This window comes from Hevea brasiliensis, chromosome 9, assembly GCF_030052815.1.
Source record: "Hevea brasiliensis isolate MT/VB/25A 57/8 chromosome 9, ASM3005281v1, whole genome shotgun sequence".
Classification (NCBI taxonomy): domain Eukaryota; kingdom Viridiplantae; phylum Streptophyta; class Magnoliopsida; order Malpighiales; family Euphorbiaceae; genus Hevea; species Hevea brasiliensis.
Window position 1 is genome coordinate 16,517,075 of NC_079501.1, and position 17,055 is coordinate 16,534,129.

At 30.5% G+C, this 17,055-nt stretch overlaps 1 protein-coding gene across 3 annotated transcripts; it reads right to left on the reverse strand.

Moving 5' to 3' along the window:
* Positions 1 to 11,757: 11,757 nt before the first annotated feature.
* Positions 11,758 to 16,383, reverse strand: LOC110639584 (ADP-ribosylation factor-like protein 2). 3 transcript variants are annotated; one of them, XM_021790590.2, is made up of 6 exons: positions 16,198 to 16,383; positions 14,104 to 14,229; positions 13,900 to 14,010; positions 13,334 to 13,496; positions 12,731 to 12,811; positions 11,758 to 12,081 (listed from the first exon to the last, which is right to left on the reverse strand). In XM_021790590.2, the coding sequence occupies exons 2-6, from the start codon at positions 14,166 to 14,168 to the stop codon at positions 11,944 to 11,946; spliced, it is 558 nt and encodes a 185-aa protein (XP_021646282.1). In that variant the 5' UTR covers positions 14,169 to 14,229; positions 16,198 to 16,383; the 3' UTR covers positions 11,758 to 11,943. The 3 variants fall into 3 exon arrangements, with proteins under 3 accessions (XP_021646282.1, XP_021646283.1, XP_021646284.1); XM_021790591.2 differs by having other exon boundaries at positions 14,104 to 14,266; XM_021790592.2 differs by having other exon boundaries at positions 14,104 to 14,284.
* Positions 16,384 to 17,055: the final 672 nt, after the last annotated feature.

Below are 17,055 nucleotides of genomic sequence, written 5' to 3' on the forward strand. Positions count from 1 at the left end.
TAAAGCAGTGATAATAAAACTAAAACCCTGACATAAAAGGAAAAGAGGGTGATTGCAACAGTAAATCTAACAAGCTTTCCTTTTCTGCACCTTCTGTTTTTGCCCTTTATTCTTCAAGGTTGACTAATGAGTTAGTAACTGGTTTACTTTACTTCAATTTTATTGAACAGGTTCAAATTCTTCATCAGATTATTCATTTTTTTCTGTTTTATTAATATTTATTAATATCAAAATAATGTTAATTAATAATTTAAGAATTTGATACAATTATTTTTCAACTCATAGCAGAGACTGCCATTGGTGAGTGTTTAGCACAAAGCTAAAAGTAAACAAACCTATTAAAGAACAGAGTAAAGTGTATTTACAGTATTTGGGTATCTCTCTTTTTTTTATTATTTATTATTTTTATTATTAAATATACATTTTTAGTGAACTGGCACTGCCATTGGTAAAGTCTTAAAGGCAGGGCGGGTTTGACCTGTGATTGTGGATGTTGACCAGGGGTATTCTTGTAATGAAATTATAAGTGGCACGCACACCACCAGAATGCCGAATTTACTGCTTTTGTCTCGGCGCTTGTCTTTTTATTTTCATATTAAATTACTTAAAAGTCCCCCAGCACTTTGTATGTATACATTTCGTGATTGTGATTGTGATTTTGTAAAAATTTAATTTAATTCCCTTTTTTTCATATAATTTATTTAAAAGAAAATCTTTATATATCAAGAGAAAAAAAAAAAAGAGTGACGTGTAAATTGCAATTTTGATATTGATAGGAAGAGTAGGCCTGGCCCACAATGAAGGTTGGCACGTGAAGACGGAAGCGTCCCATGAAACCCAGCCTTTACTATTGTTTTGTTACAAATGCACGTTACAATCTGCGTTGCCAACTTTCTTGGCTGAAATCTTTGTTGTGAACAGATCTCTTATCTGTATTCAACAAGAGACAACCCATTTCCAAGCTCAAAATAATATTCATTTCTTTAATTGTCCTTCTAACATGTACAAATAGTGCCACTTCCACCCACCCACCCACCAAATGGCAATGCCAATGGGTGCCATGAAATCAGCATGGACTTCACTTCACTTCACTTTGATACTCTTTGTAATCTTATATTTTCTTTGTAATTCTTTTTTTTTTTATTATTATTATTAATAAGTAAAAAAGGAGTCTTAACCTGATTATGGTGTATGGGATGATACCCACATCATCTTCAGTGAAAAAACACAATAGAATTTCTTGGCAGTAATAATAAAAATCACAAATTTTAATTTTCCAATCTAATTTTAATTCTTAAAAACTTTATAATAAAATTCTCAATTTTTAAAATTTTTACCAGTAAATACGTCCTAAATATATATCCTTAAATTGAAAAATATGTAAAATCAATATACAACACAATGAAATATTATTAGGGGAATAAAAATAATGGATTTTGCCTTTTACTTAAAAAAAAAAAAAGTAAGGCTGATTTGAGGGGTGGGTAGTGATGTTGTTTGTTTGATAGATAGCCCACATAGGCATGCTTAGGAATTAATTAATTAATTAGGAGGGCAAATAAAAATTAGATATAGAAATGGTTCCGGCTGAGTGAATTAAGCTTTGTATGTTTAATGAATATCTTTGTATCCTTCAATTAATTAATGGAATCAATGACGGAACAAAGTGTGGGGAAAACCCTAAACACTGGGGCCGTGGTCGCTGCATCTCGCCTTCTCTCTTAATTTCCGGATATTTCGGAATTATTTTTTCTAATTGCTAATTAATTAGGTTAATATTCTATATATGTGGTTAATTATATTTTAGGACAACATCGTGTTTGGCCACAAGGCTGCAGGTTGACCTTGTTAACCCTACTTGTAGCGAAATTACACCAACAATTAATTGATTACTTGGATATGATTTTGCATGATCACCTTTTCTTTAAAAATAAAAAATAAATAAAATCATTTCATCATATTATATCATCTTGTAACTCAATTAATTTTTTTTTTTCTTAAAAATTTATTATTCTTGATTAATTGGATATATAGCCACAGTTTGCATCATGCTTAATCAAGCCCTTAATTTCAACCATAATATATGGTAAATCTGATCTTAAATCGAAATCAAACTAAAATTAAAATCGCTTAAAATTAGAATGACTAAAATTAATATTAAATCAAATTGAAATTAATTGTTTGGTTTTAAACCAAATTGAAATAAAAAAAAAATGAAAATTTTCAACCACCAAAATTGAATTGGAATTGGATTGAAACCAAAATTAAAGCTGGCAAAACCCTTAAGGATTGATTTCAATCTTCTCATTGATCACAAAATAAATAATAAATTATTATTATTATTTTTCTGAAATGTACGTTATGTAGCCACCAATATCATTATAATTCAGAGGATCATTAAGGTCAACATGAATCTTGCTTAAAAGAGTGAATTATTTTATCCAAGGGAGAAGTATTATTATTATTATTAGAGAAGAATATCCAAGGATGAATTTATAAAAGGTAATTGAAGTGTCATTTCCAATTTCCCTTAACATAACTGACTGCTTTCTCCATAGCCAAAATAAATATTAAAGCTTTTGTGGTTAAATTGCATGTGCAGGGTTATTAATTGTAATGGTCCTGCCCCACCTAACATTAATCACAATAATTGACAACACAGCCACCTAAAACAATAATTCTAGAGATTTTAGTTGTATTTTTATATGTATATATACTGATTAATTAATTAAATAAATATTGTATATCATAAGCTTTACAATTGCAATAACACTTCTCCTTCTTTCATAATTTTTATTATTATTATTATTAGCCCTAATTTCACACGTGGAAAGTGAGATTGCATGTAAAATAGTCCTAATTATTTAAAAAATTAAAAGTTTGCTATTTTTCAGTTTTAATTGAATATTTAATCATATGATGTAATGTGTCCTCAATTATTAGAGAAATAAAAATGACAAGAGACGTTGAGGAGTTGCAAAACAAGAAGTGAACGCTGTCAATCAACGGTAAGGATCACAAAAGGTACACGAGGCACGCGACCGTTTATTTGCCCAACGTGGCACTGGGTCTGCTCCTTTGTGGGGTCCACAATAATATGCGTCGGTAACGGTAAATTCTCTTCGTGATTGCTATTTGGAACCTACGCTATGTTTGATAGACACAGTTTATTTGCAAAAAAAAAATATTCAAAACTTGATAAAATTTATTATTAATTACTCTAATATATTTTTAATTGAAAATTTATATTTTAAAATTAATAATTTTATAAAATATTATTATAAAAATATATATTTTATATTTAATTAATTATTTATATAAATATATTTAGATATCAAAATGTAAAATTTAAATTCATTCTATATCTAATTATATATTATTTAAATTTATTTTTTTAAGATTTAATTAGACCGAATACCTATAAATTTTTAATCCATTATCGTTCATGTGTTGGAATACATTATGTTATAGGAGAGTAAAAATAATAGAAGGAAATTTTTTTTATTTCTTTACTTTTTATTTGAAAATAAAAGAAAAAAAGTGGAAAAAAAAGAAATAAGATTTATTTTATTCATTAATTATTATTAAAGAGTTTTATAATACTTTTTTTTATAAAAATGAATTTATTTTATCATTAATAATTATTATTATTATTAAATAAATTAATAAACTTTAATAAATTAATGAAAATGATATAAGATAAATTAAATAATGAATAAAATAATTGTAAAAATTTTAAAAAATGATAATAGTAACACACCTAATCCAACCGTTAATCACCATCGACAAACAAGGCCTGTGATTGGCTGAAAAGCCCTGGAGAATTTTTCAAGATCCTGCTTCCGTTAACGTCGGTGGTCAGGTTTCTGTTAAATCATTCACAAGAGGGTATATTCTCACGAGGTATACGTGGCACGCGTAGATGGATTTAGAAGAACCACGAAGGATCTTTGTTGGATCCTCTGCAGCGCTGTCTCTTTGCCTTTATTTTTTTTTTTTTAAGAAATAGAAGAAAATGCTGCATCTGATAGTCACCCAATAATCTGGGTAGCAATTAGCAAGAATTATGTCAATTTTCAATACATTATTTCTAGGAAAAAGAAAATGGAAAAAAATGTTGCAAAAGAAGCCACACTCAACGGCTCAAAGATCGGTTCTAATGGTATATTCAACATAATCATATTTAAGCCATATGGGCGGTGATGGGAGAAAAGCAAAAAGCAAGTTAAGAACAATGATTAATTAGCACATGCAAATGATCCAATTAATTAAAAATTAGTTAAAACAAGAAAGGATTTAACAAAGAGAGAGAAGAGTTGGGTATCGATTAGCTAGGGACAGTAGTGCACGCATTGCCCATTCCTTGCTTTACAAGACTCGGCGATATTGTTAGGGCACTTTTTGGGTGTAGGACATTCCTTGGTAGGGTTAAGGGTTTCTTTTGTATAAGCAAAGCTTCTCTCTATAACTCTTTTATAGGAAGCATGATTATGGTAAAGTTGGGTTATTGGATTCCCTTCACTTTTTTCCTTTTTCCGCGGCCTCATAACTGAAGAACCTGAAATACCGTTACTCAAGAACATGCACTTGCCGCGCCATTAACCATAACAGTAAAAAGTAATATGACTGCTGACGCAATTATGCCATCACACATGACTGTGTTTACAGGATTTTAACTTAAGGGTATATTTGAAATGGCCTAATTAAAATGACAACGTTCTTATAATTATATTGTATTTATGATTATGTTATTTGATAATAAAAAAAAAATTAACATAATAAAATGATAATTATATAACATAATTAATTATATTTAAAATAATATAATGATCGTTACATATAAAAATGATATAATCATAATTATTTATTTTGATTTTTATTATTTATTATCAATATTATCACTATCATGACCATTATTTTGTTACCATTGCTATTACTATCACTATTCCTACACTGTCACCACTATCACCATACCACTAGGGATGGCAATGGGTAAAATATCCGTAAAAATCACCTTATCCGAACTTGATTAATATTATTAAAACCTGAATTCGTCCCAAACCCAATTAAATTTACTTTTAATTACTCGAACCCGTTTCAAACCCGATTAATATTATAAAAAAAAATCAAAACCAGTTTAATTTTATATTTTTTAATTAATATTTTGTGTAAAAAATTATTTTAATTAATAATTTATATTTAAAATTTTAATAATTTCATAAAATATTTAAATTCCATTTTATATAAAATAAAAAATATAAAAATTTATAAATATTATTATAAAAAATATATATTTTATATTTAATTAAGTATTTATATAAACATGTTTCAATTATGGATACCCAACATGTAAAATTCGAATTCGTCCCAAACCCGATTATATAATACCCAAACTCATTCTATTAAGATTCAATCGGATTGAGTACTCGCAAAAACTCGACTCTTTGCCATCCCTACATACCACAACCACCACCATTATTACCATTATAATCTTATTATCATTATCGTTATCGCCATCACTTGACCATCATTATCATTACTTAACTATTGTCACCTCTATCGTCACCTGGCCACTACCATTACCTCACATTGTCATCACCGCTATCTAGCTATCACTGTCACGACTATCATCACCATCAAAATACTATTGTCGCCACCACTATCACCATCTAAATACCGTTGTCACCACCACTACCACTCAATTACCAATCACTATAATTATTATTACTTATTGTTAATATTATAAATAAATTAAATATTAAAATAAAAATTATCATTATATTACACTATTTATATTTTTGTTTTGCAATCAAATATAGGAAAGTAATGATAATTATATTACATTACATTAGAATTTTGATTGCATTATATAATTAATTATATTGCATTACATTACACTCTACGAAACATAACCTAAGGTAACGTGCAAGGAAGCTTCCATTTTAAATAATGAACTATTTATGTCTAGTTTCATTTGATCTACTGACTAAAGGTATAGAACTTATATCGTTGATATAGATTTGAGTATTCGCTTCTTCAATTTCTCTACTAAAAAAATATAATTTGTTTATTAAATCCTATTAGAATAAGAGTATAGGTAATTAAGAAATTAAAATGAAATTAAATGGTTTTTTTATTGTTAATGAAAGTTTGTACACCATGTATTATTTTAATGACCTGAATTTTAAAATAAAAGTTTTAAAATTTTATATATGGTATTAAAATATTAATTTAATAGTATTCACCTAATTTATAATTACTAAATAGTCTAATTTTAATTGAAATAGTTAGTTTTATACATTAATATTAAATCAATTATCATAATATAGTTTAATTAAATTGTTATTAATTTTATACATATTATAATAACTATTATTACTATATTTATTATTTTATTTGTTGTCTAATTATACACAAAATTTTATTTAGAACCCAATTGAAATGAATTTTGAACCTATTAAATTATACCTAAAAAGTATTATATATATATAAAATTAAAAAAAAACCTTCATCAGCTGCGTTCCCCCCCCCCTTCACACATCCTTTCCCGATCTCTCCCTCCCTATTCTTTTCTTTCCCTTCTTCTTCAGCGGGCCCAAATTGGTTGATAGGACAACCACCCAGTGGCCACCGGAGCTACTCTAAACGGCGAGAGGTGGCGGCAGCGCAGGTCGACGAGAGAGAGAGAGAGAGCGCTTGAGTGAGTTAGAGGCCAACTCCGGCCACTGCGCTATCGGACGGAGGTGGAGGATGTCGGTGAACCTTCCTAGACAGTGAGCACCCCAGTTCCCAGCCAAGCACGCAAGAATCCATGGAGTTTTCCGGCAAGATCAGGAGGAGAGAGAAAATATTGGGCAGTGAGCATTCTGGCCATTTTTCCTGCGATCCGACCGTTGGATCGGAAATTCGAGACCATCGATGGACTCAGGACAGCAAAATCTTCGAGATAGGACCAGTCTTGCTCTGATCGGACGCCGTTTGAAAAAGGCGATAATCGGACTGTCTAGATAGCTTGGTGAGATTTTCGAAATTTTTCGATTCTCGAAATTAAAAAATAATTTTATAATAATTATTAATAAAATTTGGACTTAATTTAGGTGCAATTGGATCGAGGATAGCTCACTAGCGCCGGGACCGTATTTTCAATCAGATCCGGCTATTCGATAGCTCGTCTCAGAATGTGGTCGATATTATAGTCAATCCTAATATTTTCAGACGTTCTGGATGCGTTCCAGGTATCAGATTTGGCATAGGTAAACTCGAACTGTATATTACTCTATTTTTGTCTTGTATTGAGTTAGAATAAAATTCATAAAATATTTGTGGATGATCAGAAAATTATAATTCCTTTTGCAATAGTCTTATAATATTGTTAAAGATTACAAGACAAAATTTTAGAATTTTTAGAACTCGTTTGAGTGGTTTGTGCAAAAAGATTAATTTTAAGGATTAAAACGTAATTTTTAATTTTGTGAGGTTTTGCTTGGATTGGAGGGCCTAGGAGGGGCCCTGTGTTGTTGATAAGATATAGGTTGAGATATGTGATTTTAGAAGTGTGATTTGAACCACTTTGCAGGTTGAGTAGGTTTTAGGTACATGAGAGACTTTATAGGATTTTCGGCATAAATTAGAGTGTGCTTGTTTCTTTAAAATTCTTAATTTGGGTTAACGCTGATAAATTTATAACATAATTATCTAGGTAATCGGAGTCATTCCTCCTTCTCCCCTTAGCCATTGCAGCAGTTTCTAGTCAATCTGTAAGTAAAATATTAATTTTAATTATAATTTCAATATTATTATATGTTCAGGTATGCCTATGCATTACTTATAAGTATGTATCTATGTAGTTAAATACTAGACACATTTTGTATTGCATTCTTAATTGATGAAGTGTCATGGATGTTATTTATGGTAATTTGGAGCAGTGTGCGTGCGTTGGCGTGCATGTGATGTGTGGTATTGGATATGGATAGGACAGGTAGATGCAGTTTGAGAGACATTCACTGGGACCCGATCCTTTATGGATAAATCAGGGTAGGCATGGCTCGAGATGATCTCGCTAGCCCCCGCATTTGGCTTAACAAGCGAAAGTCTGACTTAAGAGACACTCGCTGGCAGAGGTTGGATTAAGAGAGCTGGATAGGGGATCAACTCCCATATATGTACTGTTTGAACATTATTGGGTGTGTGAGTGCTCCAAATTGCCTCTTTGCTGTTATGATGTTACTTGTATGAAAATTCTGATGGTGTTGCATTCCACTCTTTAGGATGCATTAGCTCTAGGTAGCTATAAAAATTATAGTTAAAATTTATATTTTATTCTCTGAGTTGAACGCTCACTCCTGTTCACCTATTTTTCCAGATTAACCTGCTTTCTTCCTTGCAGGTTTAACGTCCGTTATTTAATTATTTTATTATTTTTTCTAAATTTAAAATCTAGAATTTCGCATGTGTTAGTAGTAGTATGGACCTTATTAGAAATCATGTTAATTTAAATTCTTGAGATTAATAAATAAAGATTTGTATGATATTTAAACAATTTATAAGTGATAGTATCAGAGTTGAGCGGGGCTCCCCTGACTTCAGTTTTTTATGGTTATCGGGTTTGGTTGACCCAAATAAAAATATTTTATTTTATTTAATTTTATTTACATATTGGGTCTAAGTCTTGGTTATGAATTTGGGAATATTAAGGCTTATTAAGGGTTTCGGGGGTTTTATACTGATCTAAGTCTTAGTGTTGGTCCAGCCTAGGGATCGGGTTGTGACAATTATCACGTAGTTTTATGTTTATGTTTAGGGTTCAATACAAACATATTCAAGATGCTCATGTTGGCTATGGCAGAATCTCATGGTTCCACTCCAACACACAATCATTAGATAAATTCCAAAAACTAATAAGCAATTAGGAAAGAATGTGGCACATAATTTTGTTTTATTTAAATGTTTTATTTACACTATAAAAAAAGTAGATAGCAAAGACGCAATGAAAACATCTCAAACAATCTAAAAATTGCAGGAATAAAAAAATTATCATTACACGAAATGTCACTATGTTCACGTCTTAAAGTATTTTGAGACGAATTTTATGAATTTGTCTTGTAAGATGGCTATTTTGCAACGAAAAATAACGTTCCTAATTATAAATATAATTAACTATTTAAATTATTTTCAATTTAAAAGAAAAAGTTCTTCAAGGTATTGTTTAGAACATTTCTAATTATATATTTATAATCAGTGACGTTTTTCTATTTTCATTCAGAATGTGTATTCACTAATTAGTAATATTTTTTTTTTTTAATTTTTGGTTACCAATATTTATTCATCAATCAGCGATGTTTTTTCAATTCTACTTTTATCCACATAAAAATTGTCCTAACAAATTAAGAATAAATCATATTCTTAATAATTTTAAAGATGTTTTGTCTTTAAAATCATTTGAAAATGAGACATAGGAAGAATGTTTTTAAAATTGTTCGGAAAAAAAATTATTTTCAATGCACGTAAATATATCTCAAAAATATATTTGATAATGAGTACAAAGGAAAAACAAAAGGATTGATTTGTCATAATAAATAAAAATTAAAACGTGGTACCATTTAATTACACCATTAATTAGAAAAAAAAAGGACCCTATTAGACTTTTAGATTGAAGTTTAAAAATATTAGCTTTTTTGTTTCTTGGTGTTCAAATTTAATTAAAGATAAAAAAAAAATCTAAAATTTCAGACTCTAAATCTTTTTAATATGCGAAGGACACTAACATAAATTATATCAACTTCATCTAGATAATAAACCCAAAAGCAAGCAATAGACATTGATGAATTGCTCCAAGCATATATATACTACATAAGAAAGTGATGAAACTAGTGATTTTGATCACACATATAAATCATAAAATTTTAAAGAATTAAAAATTTGTGCTTGTCAATATTACAAATTAAAAATAAACCCTCAATAATTAAATAAATAATCAAATGACAATAACATATACCAACATATATAATTATTGTAAAAGAATAATAATGATCCATAAATTACAAAAAAAAAAAAAAAATCCCAAACTCATGCAATTTGCCATTATACTTGGTGGCAAACCCTTGTAATTATGAATTGATTTTATAGTATTTGTGTTCCATGCAACTAAATGTAGCTATCAAGAGAGTAGCATAAGTAAACAGCAGATTAGCATATAGTAATAATTGAAATGGGTACTTCTCATTTGGTCACGTCATGGCTACCTTCTTCAGGATGCAATTTCCTGTCCCCATTTTACACATTAAAGAGGCAGAAATCTTGTCCAACTCTAACCAAGGACCACACAGCATAATTACCAATTGAGGCCCATTTTTTATATATATGTATTTGTTATATAAACAAAATAAAAAGTAACTAAATTTTACTCATCATAATAAATATTATTCGTAATTGATGAGATCTCAAACTATGCATAACATCTTATTATAACAACATGAGTTAACAATATATCTGATTTATAAGTATTTAATTAGTTAGAAGTTATTAAAAATTATTATATTAAATTTAATATTTTTATTTATAAAAAAATCTAAATAATTTTTGGAAAAATTCAATAACATTTAAAAGAATGTTATCAAAGGAAAGTAAATCTTAAACATGCTCTTAGTGAAGAATTGGAATAGGATAGTCACCTGACATTTTATGGGCCTAAAGCTCCCAATTAATAGTCTTTCACTCCATAAAATAACTTGGCCCAATCCATCAAACATTCATTTTAAAGTATAGAGTCCTAAATTTCAACTAGATGAAGGTGTTTTTTAGTATTTTAGGCCCAAAGTTTCAAGGTCCTTTTCAACCAATCAGATACAAAGAGCCCAAAGATTCCATTCCCAATTTCCTATCATCAAGACCCCAACATTTTTTAATGCTTTATAAAAAAAGGAGAAAAAATCAACTGCACAATTCATTTTTTCTTGTTTTCTAGAAGGGGAATTTTTTTCATATACTTGATTTTTATAACTCAAAAAATATATTAAAAAACATTTATGCATAACATATCAATTTTATACATAAAATTCATTTTTTTTCATGCCATCTTTCTAACTCAATTATATATATACATACATGTGTTTTCTATTAAAATTAAATAGTTCATGAAAAAGAAAAATAACTCTCAAAATTTTCAAATAATACTTAGCAATTTGTAGATTATATATCTATTTCAACTACACAATCAATTATACAATTAAGAACGATTTACAAGTAGGAGCTCATTTTCTTTGTCGAATTTTTCTTCCTAACATTTGAATATATACTCATCCGATTCATAAATAATACATTTTTGAGTTAAAAAATATATGGATTCTAAGATGATAGTGGATTATATTTAACTCGCTTGGCATGATAATTTCTCCTGTATCAGGCTTCTTACTTTAATTTCTTAATGCTGCTGAATCCTAAGTTATGCGACTGATATCGTGGCACACTCGCATAGAATAGTATGTGCTGGTTTGGAATATTGAAGAGATTTTTTTTATTGCATTAGACGTAAAACACATCACATGCATGAAGGATTGAAACAAGCACTGCTTATGTTAGCCATTTGTAAATTGGCCACAAGTGGCAATTATATCCAATGTGGTTTTGTGGCTTCTACGTACGTCATTATATGCAAAAAGCTATAAAGAAGATGATGAAGTTGAAAATAAAATGAAAAATTAGCCGTTGAGAAAGGGTAGAAGAATTGATCAACCTTGTTTGGGTTGTGGATAAAATGGGTTGACCCAGCCTCATATATAGCATACTGTTATTAATACGTCATAGGGACCAATCAAGTACATGGCTAAATTCAGACAAGACACAAATATGGGGCATTTGGGGGAAAAAAAAAAATTCAAGTTAACTATCATCAAATGCAATTGAAAATTTCTCAGGATTTCCCAGGAATAATGACTCACAGATGAATTAGTCGAGCATATAGATTCGAGAGGCAATGTCTTGAACCAACCAATCAAATCCCTCGAGCAGCCCCTCCCCTGTGTATGCACTACAGCCCATGATTTTCCAATGTCGGGTTTTGTCCATATTCTCCAGATTTAATACCTGCAGAAGTGTTGCAAACACCATTTTAGAATTTCAAAAGATGAAAGCAAGGCTATAAAGTAACCAAAGGGACACAACAACTTTGGAAGAAAGAGAAAAGGAAAAACCAAGAAAAATTATATATATATATATATATATATATATGAGTGAAGAACAGTAGCTTAGCCTGATTATGTGGGAAGCATACGGTAAAGATCTACCATGGCAAGCTTAACCCTTGTGAACTCTACTTATTTCATTGCCCAAATACTGGAGGCTTACAAGCATTTTAAAAAACACATGCACACCATATTGACTTCGGTAATCATTAAAACATGAAACGTCCTTTGCCCTTTCTGATCAATGACATATTGAGAGTAGGATTTAATGTAGAATAGGAAGGGCCATAATATATGTGCCTAAAAATCATCAATAGCTGCTGAAACAAGCACACCTAACAATGTAATTGAGAAAGCAAGATTCACAAGTTGACGCCGCTCAAATATCAAATTCAAGTTCACAACTATATCATCAGGGTGAATATGCATGGACACTGAGCAGAAAAGTAATAACACGGAAAAAGGACAGCAAACTTCAAGTTGTCCAAGAAGAAGAAGAAAAAACATGCTAACAATCACAAATTAGAAGATTTATTTGCCAGAACCCTTACCTTAGCAATTTCCTCTTGAGTAAGAGCACCTTTTAGGTCTTGCTTATTTGCTAGTATTAGCAAGGATGCTCCAGACAGCCTCTGTCAGATGATGAAATAAGCAGAGAATTCACCAGAAAAGCACATATGTACAAACAAATCAAATAAACAAAAGAAAGGGCAAGGAAACAATGATTAGCAACAAATAAATCACACATTTCAATAATAAAAAAGAAAAGACAAAAGCAATATTGTAATAATCCTATGAATTTGAAATAGGTTTCTGTTATTGGGTTGGAACAAACTTCACACTTTGATTGGCCTTTTCAATATATCCTCCACTCAAACTTGATCACATAATATATACAGAGACCCTTGGTAACTACTCTACTAAAAAAGTAAGGTACCACTATTACAATGAATCCTACAGATCAACATAAAACATGAGAATATGGAAACAAGGTCACTAACTCTACTTAGTGCCAAGACTCACTGCTCACTCATTAACAAGACTCAACAGCTAACTCCAATGACAATAGGACCTAATAAATGGACTGCATATCATCCTTTTGGTTCTATCATATTGTTAAACAATTACTAAAGAAACATTAAACTGGAGAATACCTCTTCCTTCAAAAGATTATCAAGTTCCATTTTGCAATCATTTAACCTTCTAAGATCTGAACTGTCAACTACCCAAACTAAGCCATCAGTTTGCTCAAAGTAATTCCTCCAATACGATCTTATAGTTCTTTGGCCCCCAACATCCCATATATTTAAGGTATACCTGTCAAATAACAAGTTATAAAATCTTGCATTCCAACAAAAATTCATTCGAATTCAAATTCTAATTTAAGAAACCTCAGCTAATATTCAGTTCAATCAATGACACAAGAAAAAGAAAATTATAGTGCCATTCCAAATAGACAGAAAAAAAGATAAGAGTTGATAACTTTGACAATTTGATGGATCAATATAAAATGATGGTGTTGTTAAGATCTACAATTACATAGAATTCTCTATGATTGCTAATATCAGCCTCCAAACTTTTGTAATTTGGAATGAATAAATCAAAAGTTTGAACTCACCAGAGTGCTATGCAACTCAGTACCCGACGTAGGTAAAATTTTTAGTTCGTTAGTAGATAATGTTGAAGTGCACTTAACCATTTTGTGTGAACAGAATCTTACTTTTGGTAAGTGATCGTTTTGATATTAAAACCAAGTGTAGGACTGATAACACTAGTATCTTCCCCATTTATCTTCAAAACAATTGTTGTCTTTCCAGAATTATCAAGGCCCCTGCACAACATGCAATCCACACAACTAGTACTAAGTAAGAATATGAGTAAATGGGGAAAGCTAAAAAGCACAAAGAGTTGCATGGATACATACACCATCAGTATACGCATTTCCTTCTCTTTTCTCTTGATTTTTCGAATGATGCTGAGGAGCCCCATTATTAGCCAAAAACAAGCTAATCAACAGAATAAATGAGGGTTTCTTTTGATTCCCAATAATCTGTCCTCAAAAAATGATTCAGCACAGCCAATTAAACCTACCAGCAAAAGCATTACTGTTTCAATAAAAAAATGGCATTATTACTGACATATTCACATGCATGTCAGAATATGCCAGTAAAATTTACAAATTTAACAATGACCTGTGTAGAAATAAATTGAACTCTTTTGATTATCATGCATGTCAGAATGTAGTGTCACTTAATTGTATACTAGCGCAAGTCTCTGACTCTCCTTCCACATGAAAGTTTCGATTCTCTATATTGATAAAAATGGTATGCAAGACTCCTAAAATCAAGCACTACTAGAAAGGTTATATGCAACATGAAGGTACAGTCTGAGGGCTTTGTGTGGTAATAGTATCTTCAAGGTGTTTGAGTAATTGGAAAATCACAGAACGGAAAAACTTTTGAAAGAGAAGTGGTCATCCATATGTTTGCAGAAAGGTGAACTAAAAAAATGCATTCTTCATGGCATTAACTCTCTATGTTTAGGTGAGGTTCTATGACATATTCTCTCACAAGAAGAAACAACAAAACTTTTTTGTATTTATAGAGAGCAAATCCAGAATCTTCTGCTACAGTGTTTCAGAAACACAATAAACTAATCTGAAAGAGACTTAGTTTTTCTGTCATATAAAGAGTGAAAATAATGGACCTTGATATTTACCTGGTCAAAACAATTTTGTATTACGCATTAATGCAACTAACAAAACTGAACACTAGAAATTGCAAAATGAATGTCTATGCCAGGAGTGCATAGATTGGGCGATAATTATCACAATAAGTACAAAAAATAGCCAATGGCCTAAGACATGTTACTGGAAATCTTAAAATTTGGATTTTATTCTATCACATTTCATCGTATCAATTCATTTATGGGCCAATTTCTAGGACTTAAAAGCTTTATAAATTGTATAACCGAAAATCCAAACAAATAAAGAGTGAGAAATAGTTATCAGTAGAAGTGATGACAGTGCTTAATGAATCAAGGGGAAGAGGAAACGATCAATTTGAAAAAGAAGAGCGCCAGAGGAGGGTGCCGATGAGTGAAGCGTAGCCAAAACTTCGAAGCCTAACGAAGTCTGAGAGCGAAGGGTTCCAAAGCGCACTACGAAATTCTCTCTTTGCCTGATTCACTTGTCCTCTATTGCTTTCATTTTAGATCAGTCAGTGAGGTATCAGAAGCAAGTATGGTGAAGGCCAGCGACTGGAGTGTTGGGTTCGAGAACAAGGAATGAGGATCGAGGATTCGAGGGAAAATATATATTGCTTCTCGTTAAAAAAAAATAATAATAACTTTTTAAAAATAAATCCAAGCGACTCTTTGAAGACTATAAAAGCAATAACCAAGAAGAGGAAGATTTGCAGCGAGTTCCTCAGTTACTTGGAATTCCATTGGATTAATCTTAACAATCGTCCTCGACTTACATAGTTGCTGCAATAATATAGTTCCTTAAATGTAACATAAAACTCCTAAATTTTCAAATTTTATACAGTAAATCCTCTGACTTTTAATTACTATTTTTCTGTTAGAAACTGATGTAAATAGCTTCAGCATTGACACTTAATCAATATTTCTCTCTTCTTTCTTATGCAAAGTGTAAAATTATTTTCTTTATGCATCAAAAATTATTCTAGTGTGAAAAGAAATACTAATAAGGTAAATGGAGGTGAGAGGAATTGGTAAATGGAGGTAAAAGATTTTGCTGTATAAAATTATATTTTTAAGTTGAAAGACTATAATATTATAGCTAAATAAGTTCAGAGACAAAACAGTTATCAAAATTTATACAATTCCATTTCACTGTATCCTCATTATGCCCACCAAACTTTGATCTTAAACAATCAATCGCAAGACAGATGTGGAATCAACAAATGAATCATGTGCAATCAGCAAAATCGTGTACATTCTAAACATAATCTCATCTAGTCATCTACTGTTTATAATCAAAATAAAAGAGTGGCACCTTTAACCGCCGCAGCTTCAAACTGTCGCCGGAGCTTGAGGGAACCAAATCAAAACAGAAGGCGGATCATCGGTGTGTGCTGCCGGATCTTCAATGTGCAACGGTCGCAGTCGTCGGAACTTCTGGAAGCTGAAGCTTGAGAGTTGAGACTGAGGAAGAAAGCAAAAAGGAGATCCATGACTTCGGAATGGGGTACCCAAAAAAATGTGTTTGATTTGGTTTCCACAAAACGACGTAGTCTTGTAAAACCGGTCTCACACCGGTTCGTCTTCTCAGCCTTCACCAAAATCACTTGTGTGCGTGTTCTTGCTCAGTTTAAGTTAGAACTTAGATTCAAATTAGTTCTAAAAAAAAAAAACCTTAGATTCAAACTATAATTATTATATGATTTTTTAAAAAGATAAGTTTCAAGCATATGTAACACATATTTTTTTTCCTTTCATGCTAAAATGGTAATATTTAATAATTTTAAATTCAATTTTATCAAAATTCAAATTTATCAAAATTTTTTTATCATTCAATTTTTTTAAAGTTATTAATTCTTAAATTTTACCATACAAAATTATGAATAAATTACAATTATCCCATAAAATTTATCAAAAATTATAAATCAATTTTTTATATTTTTAATTTGAAATATAAAGTCAAAATATTTACCATTAATCAAGTAAAAACAAATACAAGGTTAATAACCTTTTTCTCATCTATTTCTTTTAGAGAGATAAATTTCTCTCTAACTTTTCCAGTTAGTTTATCTCCCTAAATTTCATTTAGTCATTAGCCTTTTGACGGCCTTCCTCTACCTTTTGGGCAGGGGAAGGTCCTATTCCTCTCCCTTCCCTGACCTGGCATGTGGGA